The sequence below is a fragment of the Rhinopithecus roxellana genome, chromosome 12 (genome assembly GCF_007565055.1).
Source record: "Rhinopithecus roxellana isolate Shanxi Qingling chromosome 12, ASM756505v1, whole genome shotgun sequence".
NCBI classification, from domain to species: domain Eukaryota; kingdom Metazoa; phylum Chordata; class Mammalia; order Primates; family Cercopithecidae; genus Rhinopithecus; species Rhinopithecus roxellana.
The window spans coordinates 13,666,844-13,684,801 of NC_044560.1; the positions used below are offsets into that span (position 1 = coordinate 13,666,844).

General features: G+C 43.0%; 1 protein-coding gene across 2 annotated transcripts in view; it reads left to right on the forward strand.

Moving 5' to 3' along the window:
* NCMAP (non-compact myelin associated protein) overlaps positions 1-8,273 on the forward strand; it is a 51,165-nt gene extending 42,892 nt beyond the window's left edge. For both annotated transcript variants that reach the window (XM_010355727.2, XM_030941666.1), the window contains exons 3-4: positions 2,771-2,855; positions 6,842-8,273. In XM_010355727.2, coding sequence (XP_010354029.1) covers positions 2,771-2,855; positions 6,842-6,983 — 227 coding nt within the window. In that variant the 3' untranslated portion in view covers positions 6,984-8,273. The remainder of the gene's footprint in view (positions 1-2,770; positions 2,856-6,841) is intronic.
* Positions 8,274-17,958: the final 9,685 nt, after the last annotated feature.

A 17,958-nucleotide genomic window follows, 5' to 3' on the forward strand; every position in this document is an offset into this window, starting at 1 on the left:
GTATAATATTTTATTCTATAGGTTGCCATACCATTTAACCATTCTCATATTTAGAATATGGATATTGTCATAATAAACATCTTCATGCATACAACATTTTCTGTATTTAGGATTATTCCCATAAGATAAATTCTCCAGAGTCAAATAGATTGCTTTAAAGTATAAACATGCTTATGGTTCTTGATATTTTCTTTTTTTTTCTTTTGAGATGGAGTTTTGCTCTTGTCACCCAGGCTGGAGTGCAATGGTGCAATCTTGGCTCACTGCAACCTCTGTCTCCTGGGTTCAAGTGATTCTCCTGCCTAAGCCTCCCAAGTAGCTGAAATTATAGACACCTGACACCAGGCCTGACTAATTTTTGTATTTTTAGTAGAGACAGGGTTTCTCCATATTAGCCAGGCTGGTCTTGAACTCCTGAGCTCAGGTGGTCCGCCTGCCTTGGCCTCCCAGAGTGCTGTGATTACAGGCGTCAGCCACCACACCCAGCGGTTCTTGATATTTTCAGTATCAATTCCGACAAGGATGTTGATCTTTAAACTGAAATTGGAGGCCAGGTGTGGTGGCTCACACCTATAATTCCAGCACTTTGTGAGGCCGAGACAGGTGGATCACTTGAGGTCAGGAGTTCAAGATCAGCCTGGCCAACATAGTGAAACCCCATCTCTACTAAAAATGCTAAGATTAACCAGGTGTAATGACAGGTGCCTGTAATCCCAGCTACTCAGGAGGCTGAGGCAGGAGAATTGATTGAACCCGGGAGGCAGAGGATGCAGTGAGCTGAGATTGCGCCACTGAACTCTCCAGCCTGGGCAACAAGAGTGAAACTCCCTCTCAAAAAAAAAAAAAAAAAAACAAAAAAAAAAACAAGAAAGAAACTAAACTTGAAGTGTGACATTGGAACTGGGAACTAATATTGAAATTAGAGTCTAAGACATTAAGCTATAAGAACATCATCACAGCCTTATTTTTAATAGTGAAAAACTGAAAACAACCTAAGTATTCTCAATAGAGAATTGGTGAACAGATTGTGGCACACCAAAAAAATGGAGTACTATGCAGCCATGGAAAGTCATGAAGAAAAATATATAATTAAACAGAAAGATGATTATGATTTGTTATAAAACAGTGTGTGAACCATGGTTCCTTTTTTTGTTTGTTTTTGAGATGGAGTCTTGCTCTGTCACTCAGGCTGGAGTTCAGTGGCGTGATCTTGGCTCACTGAAACCTCTGCCTCCTGGGTTCAAGCAATTCTCCTACCTCAGCCTCCTGAGTAGCTGGGATTACAGGTGCATGCAACCACACCCAGCTAATTTTTGTATTTTTAGGAGAGACAGGGTTTCACCATGTTGGTCAGGCTAGTCTCAAACTCCTGACCTTGTGATCTGCCCTCCTTGGCCTCCCAAAGAGCTGGGATTACAGGTGTGAGCCACTGCGCCTGGCCATGGTTCCATTTTTACCAAGTACATATTTTTCCATATTTAGAAATATTTCCTTTAAGACAGATATTCAATCGTATAAGTATTAAATTATTTTAAAACTATAACGGATATTTTAAAAAAAATTTATAGAGATGGAGTCTTGCCATCTTGCCCAGGCTGGTCTGGAATTCCTGGGATCAAGTGATCCTTACCCCCCAGCCTCACAAAGTACTGGGATTACAGATGTGAACCACTGCACCTAGCCAGATATTTATTTATGTATTTGTTTTTATTTTTTGAGATAGAGTCTTGCTCTGTCACCCAGTCTGGAGTGTGGTGTGGCACAGTCTTGGCTCACTGCAGCCTCAAACTCCCAGGCTCAAGAGATCCTCCCTCCTCAGCCTCCCAAGTAGCTGGTACTACAGGTGCATGCCACCACACCTGGCTAATTTTTTATTTCAGAAACAGGATCTTGCTATGTTGCCCAGGCTAGTCTTGAACTCCTGGGCTCAAGTGATCCTCCCACCCCATCCTCTCAAAGTACTGGAATTGCAGGGATGAGCCACTGTGCCTGACTGATAGATATTTACTATGCATCAACATGATCACATACAGACAATCAGCAGTTGTTGAGCCAATGAGTTCTTCAATGACCTCCCGCCCTCTTTTGCACATATTTATATTTTCAAAATTATTTTCTACAAAAATCACATGCTACTTTTGCATTATCAAAAAGAGGGGAGGGCCGGGCGTGGTGGCTCATGCCTGTAATCCCAGCACTTTGGGAGGCCGAGGCGGGTGGATCATGAGGTCAGGAGATCGAGACCATCCTGGCTAACATGGTGAAACCCTGTCTCTACTAAAAATACAAAAAATTTAGCCGGGTGTGGTGGCGGGCGCCTGTAGTCCCAGCTACTTGGGAGGCTGAGGCAGGAGAATGGCGTGAACCCGGAAGGCGTGCAGTGAGCCAAGACTGCACCACAGCAGGCCACAGAGTGAGACTCCTTCTCAAAAAAAAAAAAAAAAAAAAAAAAAAAGAGGGGAGGGATGTTGCTTGTTTGTTTCCCAGAAGTTTGAGGTTGTGCCGGAGCTGATAAGAACCAGGACTTGGCCTAAGGCAGAGTTTTGGCAGACGATGTACTGAGGACGGGGTCCTTCAAGCGCAGCTCGGGGCAGGGGTGCACAGCCACTCCAGATGTGACCGTCCTGGGCTCAACTGGGAGTGTCCCAGGACGTTGCCCTCTCTCCTGCTTCCCTTGACCCAGTGAGGATGTGAGGTGCCACAGCAGGGCGTCCTCCCAGTCTGCGTTCAGTTTGCACGTTCACGGTCTCTGCTTCTCTCCTTTCTGTAGGTTCTGGAGCCATTGTTGCTGCCGTTGTGGTCGCCGTCATCATCATCTTCACTGTGGTTCTGATCCTGCTGAAGAGGTACAACAGGTACGGATGCCCTGGGCTTTAGAACTGCCTGGCCCCTTCAGCGACTCCAGAATACATGGGAGATGATACGTGGGTGCCCATCGTGTGCCTGGCAGTAGCCCTGAGCCTTTAGTAAATGGTTTAACCCTTGGGGGTCCTTTTTGAGTCTGTTCTGTGGAAGGAATTTCAAAGTGACTATTTTTGTACTTGGAGAAGTATTTTTTAAATGTAATAATGATAATGACAATGATAATGGTCTTGAGCACTGTGGTAAACATTTGTTTGTAATTTACAGATAATAGAGGAATGTTCAGACCTCTTCTCTCAGAGATCCCTCTGCTGGGTTGTATGAGCTGGCCACATAAGTATTTGAGATGACAAATACTGGAAGCATGTACCCTGACTCTGCTTTCTAGAGACATATAAGGGGAAATAAAAGAATATAATTTGATCACACGAAAAATAGATTTTATAACTTATCACCTTATGTGTAATTACCTTCAGTCGCAACCTTGATGGAAGGTAATTATTTTCAGGGAAGAACTCAAAATTTAAAAACTATAAACAAAACATATTATAGAAGACCTAGAAGCCATTTCTTTACAAAGATATCATGGCCAGGTGTGGTAGTGTGATAATCCCAGCTACTCAGAAGACTGAGGCAGGAGGATGGCTTGAGTCCAGGAGTTTGAGTCCAGCCTGGGCAACACAGCAAGACCCTGTCTATAAAAATATATTTGCATATATATACACACATATATATGTATTAGAAGTGCACGGATTAATAAGGAAAGCTGTTTACAATATATTATCAAAGTTTACAAAACAATATATACATGGTAATCACGATCATACACATAGGTTACCCATACACATATCCAAGGGAGAGCAACACAGCAAGGTCTTAACAACTGGTACATCTTCATGATGACATTGTTAGTTTTTGCTGGGAAGGGGATGTTCCTAAGTTTTGAGGAATAGTAAACACGCATTGTTTTTATAAGAATATGAATATTATTTATAAAGGTAGCTGCTAGGTGTGGTGGCTCTGCCTGTAACCCCAGCTACTCAGGAGGCTGAGGCAGGAGGATCACTTGAGCCCCAGAGTTTGAGACCAGCTTGGGCAACATAGCAAGACCCTGTCTCTGGAAAAAAAAAAAAAAAGTTTTTAAAATAAAGGTAGCTAGGCCGGGCATGGTGGCTCACACCTGTAATCCCAGCACTTTGGGAGGCTGAGGCGGGAGGATCACGAGGTCAGGAGTTTGAGACCAGCCTGGTCAACATAGTGAAACCCCATCTCTACTAAAAATACAACAAATTAGCTGGGCATGGTGGCGGGTGCCTGTAATCTCAGCTACTTGGGAGGCTGAGGCAGGAGAATCGCTTGAACCCGGAAGATGGAGGTTGCAGTGAGCTGAGATCACACCACTGAACTCTAGTCCAGATGACAGTGTGAGACTCCATCTCAAAAAATTAAATAAATAATAAATAAATAAATAAATAAATAAATAAATAAATAAAATAAAGGTAGCTAAAGTATATTGATCTCATACCACATGCCAGGCATGGTTCTAAGCTCCTTACATGTGTTAATGCATTTAATCCTCATCTAACAACCTCACAAGGTGGATACTACTATTATCCTCAATTTTGTAGGTATAGAAACACATACAGAAAGATTAAATTGTATACCCAAGGTTCTTAAGCCCTGATTAGCACAATTGGGATTCAAACCTAAGTTCATCTGGCTTCAAAGAAAAGACTCCCACAATTACATGTAATAATAATAACATTAAAAAGGTTATTTAAAAAAATATATTTAGGGTATAACAGTTTGGGTCTATCCCAAACCAGGAAGTGGCATCAAACCCCAATGTCTACCCTTTATTTCTCTCCATTGTTACTGGAGCTCTGAACCTCTTTTTTAGGTCGTATCTGAATGGAGAATCCACTCAACCCACCCTGTTTGCACTGAGGCCTGGGCTGGGAATTGAGAAACCTGGGTTCAGTAGTCTTTGGTTTGTCAAAATCAAGCAAGTTATTTAACCTCCTCCTGCCTATATGTTGTCATGTTTAAAATGAAGAGTCTCAAAGCTTGATAATTGCATTATAGATACATTGGAAAATGTCTTTGTTCCTAGGAGTATTTAGGAGTGAAGTGGCATGATTCCTGCAACTCACAAATGGTTCATGGTTTTAAAAAACTGTGTGTGACAATAGAGAAAGATAAAGTAGTAGAGAGAGAAAAAAAAGCAGATGTGACAAATTGTTAGTAATTAGTGAATTGTTCAGTGAAGGGCTGTCTTAGACCATGCTGTGCTGCTATCACAGAATATCTGAGACTGGGTAAATTATACAGAAAAGAGATTTATTTCTTGTGGTTCTGGAGGCAGGGAAGTTTAAGATATTGAGGGGCCATTATCTGGTAAGGGCCTTCTTGCTCTGTTATCCTACGATAGAAGGGCAAAGAGAGAGCAAGAGACCAAATTCACAGCCTATGAAGTCCTTTTATAATTGGCACTAATGGAATCATGAGGTGGAGTCCTTATGACCTAAACACCTCCCATTAGGCCCCACCTTTCAATACTGTTGAATTAGGGATTAAGTTTCCAATGCAGGCTTTTTGGGGGCCACATTCAAATTGTAACAAGAGTATTAGAGTATTAACTGTACTATTTGTGCAACTTCCCTGAAGATTTGACATTTTAAACAAGTAATTATGAGGCTGGGCACAGTGGCTCATGCCTATAATCCCAGCACCCCAGGAGGCCAAGGAAGGTGGATTGCTTGAATCCAGGAGTTCAAGACCAGCCTGGGCAACATAGGGAAACCCCATCTCTACTAAAAATACAAAAAGTTAGCCAGGCATGGGGGTGTGCACCTGTAGTTCCAGCTATTTGGGAGGCTGAGGTGGGAGAATCACCTGAGCCTGGGATGTTGAAGCTGTAGTGAGCTGAGATTGTGCCACTGTACTTCAGCCTGGGCAACCAGCGTAAGACTCTGTCTCAAAAAAGAAAAAAAAAAAAAAAAATATATATATATATATATATATATATGTCAGCAAGATGAAATATCATGAAGACATGAGAATTCATAATTGTTGGCCAGGCATAGTGGCACACACCTGCTATCCCAGCACTTTGGGAGGCCAAGCAGGAAGGATAACTTGCCTGCTGTTCAAGACCAGCCTGGCCAACATGGTGAAACCCCATCTACACTAAAAATACAAAAATTTGGCTGGGTGCAGTGGCTCATGCCTGTAATCACAGCACTTTGGGAGCCCGAAGCAGGTGGATCACCTGAGGTCAGGAGTTCGAGACCAGCCTGACCAACATGTTGAAACCCCATCTCTAATAAAAAATACAAAAATTAGCTGGGCATGGTGACAGGCGCCTGTGATCCCAGCTACTTGGGAGGCTGAGGCAGAAGAATCACTTGGACCCAGGAGGCAGAGGTTGCAGCGAGGCGAGATTGCTCCACTGTACTCCAGTCTGGGTGACAGAGCGAGACTCTGTCTCAAAAAAAGAAAAAAAAAGAATTCATAATTGCTATTCATTATTGAATTTTATAGCATATTAAATGAAGCCAAGATATATGTTTTAAGTACATTCCCTTTTCAACTATGTAAAAAGTTCTTAAATATTTCTAGCAATAAACTTAGCAAGCATAATGAGGCTGGAAAATGTAACACATGCTACAACTTGGAATATAAAAAAATGTAATATCTTTATTTTTATCTTTTATATAGCCACCTCTGACATTTTACTCATTCCTTAATAGAAACAAATACAATTAAATATCTGATCTAAGTGAAAAAATTGAAGGACAGACCAGCTGATGCGTAAGGTCCCTTCCAGTTGTAAAATTCTGTGGCGGCAAGTAAGCAACGTGATTTAATGTCTATGTTAATCTACATTAATCTGTTGGCCAGAACTGTAGTCACAGAGCCCATTCCCCACGGCATACCATGGGAAAGACTCAACCATGTGCACACTATCTCCCTACAGGAAAATGAGGACAAGGCGGGAACTGGAGCCCAAGGGCCCCAAGCCAACCACCCCTTCTGCCGTGGGTCCAAACAACAACGGCAGCCAACACCCTCCAACTGTGACCTTCAGCCCTGTTGACGTCCATGTGGAGACTCGGTGACGTCTATCCTGGCGCTATCTCCACCACTGTCCAAAGAGCCTCTCCAGAGTCAAGACCCAGAGGCACACTCTCTGGCAGCTTCAAGATGAGTTTCTTCTGGTCGGGTCGACAGAGACATCTTTGACGCAATCTCTGATGCTTCCAGCAATCCTCAACCTTGTCTGCCCTGCCCTACCCCAGCTATGTCCACATGCTTGCTGCCACCCCACCAAAAAGCTGCAGAACATTCTTTTGTCATCTGATGAGGTAGAGCTATGTTGGGAATCCACCAATGTGGGCTTGGCTTTCCCCAACACTGTAGTTAGACAGATAGACAGATAGCCCAGGAGCCAGGTGTCAGGGAGCACTGCTGAGAGTATCACAATAGGATCTGTCACAGGGTTCATATCAGATGAAGCGTCATATCCACAGCTTCACAGAGCAAAACATTCAATCCCATAACCAGGCACAGGGGAACTAACTTGGACTAACTAACCAGAAAACCTTGTTAATGTATAACTTGTTCCAGTACTACATCTCCGCCTGCTGGCTCATGACGATTGCTCAGCACATATTCCCCTCTTGAAGAAAGGTTGCAAGAAGAACTAAATGATTCTCAAAAGATTTCTGCTTCATTAGTAAAGAGTGAATGAAGGAACAGGGTGACTCTGGGGAATAGTGGCCTCTAGGGTAAGAGCTTGTTGCGTTGTCCGTGGGCCTGGAACGATCCTTGTGGCTGATCAGGGTCCTTCTCCCACTCTGAGCTGTATCAACCCTGACTGTCTCAGTCCTTGGCTCCCCTCTATCTGGATTCTGAGCAACCCTGACTGTCCTGTTAACGCCTTGCCTCCAAGGACCAGTATTTGGAGATTAATTAGATTACGACTCTATCTATGTTACCTTTGTCCTTCCTGGTCACCTTGCAGATTCAAGACATGTTCAAAGCAACACATTCACAACCCATTTCTATTCCACAGAGACCTCATCTCTGACTCCTTAGCCTGGAGAACAATCTACCCAGAAGAGAAAGTATTTGGAATTAAGAAATCCTACCATCCAAGCTCTACTTCCTGGTTGTGTGGCCTTGGAAAAGTGACTCAACCTCTTTATATTCAGTTTCCTAACCATGAAGTGGAAATGATAACATCTGCCTCACTGGGGCACTATCACAAGTGAAGGACTTAGGAAAACATCTGGAGCATGGTGCCTGGCACCCAGGAGATGCTTAATAAGTGGGAACCAGGATTCTTTTTCTTTCTTTCTTTCTTTTTTTTTTTTTTTGACAGAGCCTCACTCTGTCACCTGAGATGGAGTGCAGTGGCACGCTCACAGCTCACTGCAGCCTTGAACTCTTGGGTTCAAGGGATTCTCCCTCCTCAGCCTCCAGAGTCTTGAACTCCTGAGCTCAAGGGATTCTCTCTCCTCAGCCTCCAGAGTAGCTGGGACTACAGGTATGTGTCACATCACCAGGCTATTTTTTTTATTTTTTATTTTTGTAGAGATGGGGTCTCACTGTGTTGCCCAGGCTGGTCTTGAACTCCTGGCCTCAAATGATCCTTCTGCCTTTGCCTCCCAAAGTGCTGGGATTACAGGCATGGACTACAGTGCCCAGCGTAGGAGCCAACATTATTATTATTATAGGGTTTTTTTCAATTGCAAGATAGACATTCCTTCACATTTTAATGATTCTGAAATCAGAACATATCTTGCAATTGATGGGTTCATTAATATAATTGTAGTTCTTTACTTCCTCTCAAAAAGTTGTTTTTAATAAATTGTGTATCTTATAATTGATGGCATCTTGGAAACAAGGTAATAAATCTCTATTCTGTTACAGAGAGTGACACACTTTGACATTTAACCTCAAATTTTAGGAGTCTCTCCCTCTTGGGGTCAGAAATCCCTTTTGAGGCTGGGTGTCATGGCTTATGTCTGTAATCCCAGCACTTTGGGAGGCTGAGGCGGGCGGATCACTTGAGGTCAGGAGTTTGAGACCAGGCTGCCCAACATGGCGAAACCCCGTCTCTACTAATAATACAAAAGTTAGCTGGGCATGGTGGCGCACACCTGTAATCCCACTACTAGGGAGGGCTGTGGCATGAGAATCACTTGAACCTGGAAGGCAGAGGTTGCAGTGAGCCGAGATCGTGCCACTCTGGGCAACAGAGTAAAACTGTGTCTCATAAAAAGAGAAATCCCTTATGAGGGGAAATCAAGAGTCAGGGAGGTAAGAGGTCTGACCCAGGATCACACAGGTCATGACATCCCACTGTAAAAATACTCTGTGGAATAGCTCTGGAGAAATACTGGCAAATTCCTCCTCCCTGGTCATCATTTCTTCCTACTGTGTTAAACATCCACGAAGTGCCAGGCACTTTGCAAGGTGATTTCACATAAAGTATCTCATAGAATTAAATTTTCCCAATAACCTGGGGAGGAATTATTTTTTTCCAAAACAGGTGAAATTTTCTGATTCAAAGAGAGAGAAAAAAAGTACTTTCCCAAAGTCACACAGCTAGTAAGTCACAAAGACAAGACTCAAAACCAGGTCTCTTGACTCCAAAGTCCATCTGTTGTGCTATATCACACTCCTGCCGGCCCAGCTCAAAGCACCACAGATTCTCTTATGGGCTGAACAAGAGGAGCACGGGTTTGTCCATGTGTTTGAGTAGAAATCAGAGTTCTGGCTTCCAGGCTGAAGATGAGAGGAAAGCCACTTCTAGCTCCTTTGGGCGTCCATGATCATGGCCAAAGGAGCCCCTTCTCAACACATCCAAGTGCTAAGGATTCCTGCTTCATTCACCCTACTACTCAGGCCCAAGCAGCAAGGGGTAGAATGGCATCTAACCAGAGCAAAGCCATTTATTTGAGGGCTCAAGCCATAAACAAATATGCTCCCCTAAACATATTCTGCTCGAAAAAGTTGTTTCGGGGCAGCTGTGGTGGTGCACGCCTGTAATCCCAGCCCTTTGGGAGTCAGAGGCAGTCAGTCGCTTGAGCCCAGGAGTCCAAGACTAGCCTGGGCAACATGGTAAAAACTCGTCTCTACAAAAAAATACAAAAATTAGCCAACTGTGGTGGCGCACACCTGTATTTCCAGCTACTTGGGAGGCTGAGGTAGGAGGATGGCTTGAGCCTGGGAGGCAGAGGTTGCAGTGAGCTGAGATCGCGCCACTGCACTCTATCTGGGGTGACAGAGGCCGACCCTGTCTCAAAGCATATTTCAACCCTGAAACTAGACTCTTCTGCCCACAGTGCAGTCTTCTAGGGGTTACCCTCTAGTATATGTTCTCTTGCTAAACGAAGGCTTGGAGGTGGAGGAAAGAGTGGGAGATGGAGTGGTGAGGGCGAGGCAAATAAAAGGATTTGAGTGTCTCGTTTTTGACTAATGAAGATAACTCAGTAAACATCCTGTAAGAAGGATTCCTATGTGCAAGTTGAGGTGCTACTAAGTACATTAAGACACAATTGCTGCTCTCAAGGAGTTAGCAGCTGGTCTCGTGTGGGGATCTCACCACGTGGTTATGTATTTTGTTTCTGATGAGGTGCCTTTCTTAGCAGATGCTGCCTTATTTGGCCGCGAAGCAATCAAAGCTAATAAATGCTTCAAGAAAAATATCTGACAATAAAAAGGTTTAAATCAAACGTGTTGAGTTGATTTCAGTTAAGTTTAGAGTTAACAAATACCTTTTCTAAAATTTCCTTTCCCTGACAAAATAGAGTCCTAAGACAGCTGGGCATGGTGGCTTATGCCTGTAACCCCAGCACTTTGGGAGGCCAAGGTGGACGGATCACTTGAGGTTAAGAGTTCAACATGAGCCTGGCCAACATGGAGAAACCCCGTCTCTACCAAAAATACAAAAAGTAGCCAGGTGTGGTGGTGGGCACCCATAATCCCAGCTGCCTGGGAGACTGAGGCAGGAGAATCGCTTGAACCCAGGAGGCGGAGCTTGCAGTGAGCCGAGATTGTCCTACTGCAGTTCAGCCTGGGCGACAGAGTGAGACTCCATCTCAAAAAAAAAAAAAAAAAAAAAAAAAAAGAAGTCCTAAGGGGAAGTCTTTTCAAACATTGTGTCATTTGCATCATCACTTTTAAAGACTGAAGATGGGCTGGCTGTCAACAGACCTTTCTGTGAGTTGAAAAACTTGTTAACTTGCTCAGATATGACAAAAGAAATCCCATTTCACAGCCTATAGTTAGAACACAAGAGACACTGACATGCCAAGGATGGGGACTGTTGGAGACCTTAGAATGAACCCTAAAACACCGGTAATGATGTTCACCATAAATGAAGCTCCTACTATGTGCCAGGCAGAGAATAGACCCTTTATAACCACCAGCAACTTTAATCCTTATAACTCCTATCCATAGGAGCCATCATTATCCTATTTTATGGATCAGGAAACAGGTTCAGGAAGGTAACTTGTCCTTGAGTGATGCAATGAACATTTGTCATTCTTTTGGTGACTGTTGTCATGTTTGGGAAAAGCCCAGACTACCTCCTGCTATGAAAGTTGAAGAGACCAGATACTTCTATTCCCAGAATCCCTTGCAGCAAGGGTGAGGGACATGACCCGGACTCCTGCTAATCAGATTGACAGACACTCCTGCCATGGACTTTGCATCTAAAAGTTGGTAACATAAAGGGGCAGGAACTGTGCAGAATCTGCCCTGGTGGCATGTATATGGCACCCTCCATTTCAAGAGGCAGCTATATCAGGGATTCTAGTAGCAGTACATTACTGAGTGTCCATAGGGTTGGCTATGTGAGTGATGCCCACAGCAACGAAATGGTGCCTGCACCAGATGAGCTCTTTAATGTGATTTAGACACACCTGCAGCATACCTCTGAGCCTAGCTCGGGTCTTCTGGGGATTCCAGCAACTACCTGAGCCCCTTATATCAGCAGAATCACTTCATGCTGTGTGTAGCTAAGAACTGAACAGCTGTAGGGAATTTGCTTATGGTCACCCACCTGGGAAGCGGCTTGCACTAGAACCCAGGACTCCAAAGCTCTTGTTTTTTTCCCTACAGATGCTTCTAGATGAGGCTGAGTCATCCAAGGATTCTACAAAGTGCTGTGGAATCTTGGAGAAAGGGGAGTTGTCTCCAACTGCAGGTATCCCAGAGACTTTGTGACTTGATGAATATTAATGAAGGAGTATTGGCTGGGTGCGGTGGCTCACACCTGTAATCCCAGCACTTTGGGAGGCCGAGGTGGGCAGATCACTTGAGGTCAGAAGTTTGAGACCAGCCTGGCCAACATGGTGAAACCCCATCTCTACTAAATACACAAAAATTAGCCAGATGTGGTGGCATATGCATGTAGTCCCAGCTATTTGGGAGACTGAGGCAGAATGGCTTGAACCCGGGAGGCAGAGGTTGCAGTGAGCCGAGATCACGCCATTGCACTCCAGCCTGGGCAACAGAGTGACTCTCCAGCTCAAAAAAAAAAAAAAAAAAAAAAAAGGTTGGGGGAGGGGAGTATTTAAAAAGAATCCGGGAGAATGGTTAGGATGCTTCTAAGTAAAGTTTTTTTTTTTTTTTTTTTAATTTAAGTGCAGTACACACACAGAGACACGCAAACACACAGCTTGAAAAAATCTGCAGCTCAAAATATTTTCACAAACTGACAACATCCACGTAACCAGCATGAAGATAAAGAAATAAAATATTATCAGCACCCGAGATATCTTCCTTTTCCTCCTATTCTGTTCACCTCTGACAAAGGTAAACACTCTCTTGACTTTCACCATGCTGGAACGACCCTGTCTGCAGGTTGAATGATACAATGTCAACTCTTCTGTTTCTGGTTTCTTTCTTACAACATTGTATTCATAATATTTATTCCTGTTGTCAATGTAGTTGAAGATAATTCATTTTCCTTGCAGTAGTATTTCATTTTGTGAATCTAACTATGTTTTGTGTATCCATTCTGCTGTCTGATGTATATAAAAGTTATTTCTAGTGTGCGTCTGTAATGAATAGTGCCGCTATGAACATTTTGGTGATTGTCCAGTGGTTCTACTATGAATATTTTGATGATTGTATATATGTTTCTGTTAAGAATATTTCCAGTAGAGTAATTGCTAGGCCATAAGATAAGTGTATATTCAGCCTCAGTCAACAGAGCCAAACAGTTCTCCAAAGAGTCGTACCAATTTCCATTCTTACTAGCAACGTATGAGAATTCCAGTTGCTCCCTATCTTTCACTAACACTAGGATATCTCCAGCATCTTTAATTTTAGTCATCCTGATATGTGTGCCATGGTCTCTCATTGTGGCTTCATTTGTATTCCCTGATGATTCATGGAATTGATCACTTTTTCATATGTTATTGGCCAATTGAAGTTCATCTTTTAAGAAGTTACCTTTCAGTCTATTTTTTGGTTTTACTTTTTTTTAATACAAAGTCTTGTTGTGTTGCTCAGGATGGCCTTGAACTCCTGACCACAAGCAATCCTCCTGCCTCAGCCTCCCGAGTAGCTGGGATTACAGACATGAACCACTGTGATCAGCTCAGTTCATAAATTTGTATTTGGTTATCTTCCTTTTTTTTTTTTTTTTTTTTTTGAGACGGAGTCTCGCTCTGTCACCCAGACTGGAGTGCAGTGGTCAGATCTCAGCTCACTGCAAGCTCCGCCTCCCGGGTTCACGCCATTCTCCTGCCTCAGCCTCCCGAGTAGCTGGGACTACAGGCGCCGCCACCTCGCCCGGCTAGATTTTGTCTTTTTAGTAGAGACGGGGTTTCACCGTGTTAGCCAGGATGGTCTCGATCTCCTGACCTCGTGATCCGCCCATCTCGGCCTCCCAAAGTGCTGGGATTACAGGCTTGAGCCACCGCGCCCGGCCCCATTTTTGTTATTATTTGTATGTATTTTTCCTTTTTTTTTTTTTTGAGACAGAGTCTCACTCTGTCACCCAGGTTGGAGTGCAGTGGCATGACCTCGGCTCACTGCAACTTCTGCCTCCCAAGTTCAAGCGATTCTCCTGCCTCAGCCTGCCAAGTAACTGGGACTACAGGCGTGCGCTACCACACCTGGCTAAATTTTTTTTGTATTTTTAGTAGAGACAGGGTTTCACCATGTTGGCCAGGATGGTCTTGATCTCTTGACCTTGCAATTCGCCTGCCTCAGCCTCCCAAAGTGCTGGGATTACAGGTGTGAGCCACCATGCTGGCCACATTCTGAATATATTAATAAGTCCTTTGTTGTCCTATGGCTTGCCTTTTTAAGTTCCTTTTTTTGGAGAAAGTCTCCCTTTGTAGCCCAGGCTGGAGTGCAGTGGTGTGATTTCGGCTCACTGCGGCCTCTACTTCCTGGGTTCAAGCAATTCTCCTGCCTCAGCCTCCCAAGTAGCTGGGATAACAGGCATGCACCACCACACCCAGCTAATTTTTGTATTTTTAGTAGAGACGGGTTTTCGCCATGTTGGACAGGATGGTCTCAAACTCCTGACCTCAAGTGATCCACCTGCCTTGGCCTCCCAAAGTGCTTAGAGCTTGGATTACAGGCATGAGCCATCTCTGGCTTGCCTTTAAAAAAAAAAAAAAAAAAAAAAAAAAAAAAAAGCAGCTCTATTGAGATAGAATTTATTTATAAAGTTCACCTTTGTAAAGGGCCCAATTCAGTGGTTTTAATATATTCCCAGACTTGTGCAGCCATCACCACTATCAAATTTATCATCCCCAAAAGAAACTCCAGTGCCCGTTAGCAGTCACTTTCCACTGCCCTCTCTCCCCAGCCCCTGGCAACCACTACTCTACTTTTTGTCTCTATGGATTTGCCTATTCTGGACATTTCATGTAGGTGGAATCACACTATGTGGTCTTTTGTGACTGGCTTCTCCTGGTTAACATAACTTTTCAAGGTTCATATATGTGGTAGCATGCATCAGCATTTCATTCCTGAATAATATTCCATTATATAGATATACCACATTTTGTTTGTCCATTCATCAAGTGAAGAACAACTGGGTTGTTTCCACTGTTGGGCTATTATAAATAATGGTGCTGTAAGGCCAGGTACGTGGTTCATGCCTGTAATCCCAGCACTTTGGGAGGCCGAGGCAGGCAGATCACAAGGTCAGGAGTTCGAGACCAGCCTGGCCAATATGGTGGAACCCTGTCTCTCCTAAAAATACAAAAATTAGCTGGACATGGTGGCCCATGCCTGTAATCCCAGCTACTCAGGAGGCTGAGGCAGGAGAATTGCTTGAACCCAGGAGGCCGAGGTTGCAGTGAGCTGAGATTGTGCCACTGCACTCTAACCTGGGTGACAAAGCAAGACGCCATCTCAAAAATAAACAAATAAATAATAATAATAATGGTGCTGTGAACATTATGTACAAGTTTTTGTGCAGACATAGGCTCTAACTCTCTTGGGCATATACCTTAGGAGAGGAATTGCATGATATGATAACGCTAGGTTTAACCTTTTGAGGAAATGCCAAACTGTTTTCTGAAGTGGCTCCAGCATTTAATATCCTCACCAGTAGTGTGTGAGGGTTCTGATTTCTCCACTTCCTCATTAACACTTGTTATTGTCCATCTTTTTTATTATAGCCATCCTAATGAGCAAGAAATGGTACCTCATTGTGGTCTTGATTTGCATTTCCCTAGTGAATGATATTGAGCATCTTTTTCATGTACAGATTGGTGATTTTTATATAATTTTTGAAGAACTGTCTATTCCAACTTCTTTGCTCATTTTTAAATTGGGTTATTTGATTTTTGTTGTTTTTGAGTTGTAAGAATTCTTTGGCCGGGTGCGGTGGCTCAAGCCTGTAATCCCAGCACTTTGGGAGGCCGAGACGGGCGGATCACGAGGTCAGGAGATCGAGACCATCCTGGCTAACACGGTGAAACCCCGTCTCTACTAAAAAAATACAAAAAATTAGCCGGGCGAAGTGGCAGGCGCCTGTAGTCCCAGCTACTCAGGAGGCTGAGGCGAGAGAATGGCATAAACCTGGGAGGCGGAGCTTGCAGTGAGCTGAGATCTGGCCACTGCACTCCAGCCTGGGCGACAGAGCGAGACTCCATCTCAAAAAAAAAAAAAAAAAAAAAAGAATTTTTTATATATTCTGGATACAAGCCCCTTATAAGGTATATAATTTGCAAACATTTTCTCCTATTCTTTGGGTTATCTTTTCACTTTCTTGGTGATATCCTTTGCAGCACAAATGTTTTTATTTATTTATTTTTTTATTTTTTTGGAGACAGAGTCTTGCTCTGTCTCCCAGGTTGGAGTACAGTGGCACGATCTTGGCTCACTGCAACCTCCACCTCCCAGGTTTAAGCAATTCTCTTGCCTCAGCTTCCTGAGTAGCTGGGATTACAGGTGCGCACCACTGCTCCCAGCTAATTTTTGTATTTTTAGTAGAGACAAGCTTTCACCATGTTGGTCAGGCTGGTCTCAAACTCCTGACCTCAGGTGATCTGCCCACTTCAGCCTCCCAAAGTGTTGGGATTACAAGCGTAAGCCACCATGTCCAGCTCAAACATTTTTAATTTTGACAAAGCCCAATTCATCTATTTTTGTCTTTTGTCACTTGTGCTTTTGATTTCATATTTCAGAAATAATTGCCTTATCCAAGGTCATGAAGATTTACTCCTATGTTTTCTTGTAGGAGTTTTCTAGTTTTAGCTCTTAAAATTTGGTCTATGATCCAGTTTGAGTGAATTGTTTTCTTTTTTTTCTGATAAAACTGAGGACCAAGTTATTGAGTTAATTTTTATATAGGTATGAGATAGGGGACCAGCTTTATCCTTTTACATGTAGATATTCACTTGTCCTAGCACCATTTGTTGAAAAGACTATTTTTTTCCCATTGAATTATCTTGGTATTCTAGTCAAAAAACAGTTGACCATAAACATGAGGGTTTATACCCGGACTCTGAATTCTGTTCCATTATCTATATTTCTATTCTTCTGCCATTATCACACTGTGTTGATTTATAATAAGTTTTGAAACAAGGAAGTGTGAGTCCTCAAACTTTTCCTGTTCTCCCTCTTTGCTTTCCTTGTTCAAGATTATTTTTGGCCGTGCGTGGTGGCTCACGCCTGAAATCCTAGCACTTTGGGAGGGCCAAGGTGGAGGGATCACTTGAGGTCAGGAGTTTGAGACCAGCCTGGTTAACATAGTGAAACCCCATCTCTACTAAAAATTAGCCAGGCATGGTGGTGCATGCCTGTAATCCCAACTACTTCAGAGGCTGAGGCAGGAGAATTGCTTGAACCCGGGAGGCGGAGGTTGCAGTGAGCTCAGATCACACCATTGCACTCCAGCCTGTGGGACAAGAGCAAAACTCTGTCTCAAAAAAAAAAAGATTATTTTGGCTATTCTGGGTTTCTTGTAACTCCACATGAATTTTAGTATCAGCTTGTCAAGTTTACAAAAATGGCAACTGGGATTTTGATAGAAATTAAGTTGAATCTGTAGATCAAATTGGGTAGTATTGCCATCTTAATAACATTAAGTCTTTTGTTCCATGAACATGGATGTATTTTTATTTATTTTGGTCTTCTTTAATTTTTGCAAAGAAATTTTGGTTTTCAGTGTACAAGGCTTTCACCTTTTTTGCTAAATATTTCCCTAAGTATTTTATGCTTTTTGATACTATCATAAATGTTTTAATTTCCTTTTTGAATTTTTCACTGCTAGTGCATAGAAATGCAACTAATTTTGCCTGTTGATTTTGTATACTGCAATATTGAGGAATTTTTAAAATTAGCCCTAACAGGTTTTTTTGTTTTTTGTGGGATCTTTAGGGTTTTTACATATGAGATCATGTCATCTGCAAATAGAGATCATTTTACTTCTTCCTTTACAATCTGGATACCTTTTATTTCTTTTTCTTACCAAATTGCTCTGGCTAGAACTTCCAGTACTAGGTTGAATACTAGGTGAGAGCAGGCATTTTTGTCTTCTTCCCGATCGTAGAGGAAAGCAACCAGTCTTTCATCATTAAATATGATGATGCCCATGAATTTTTC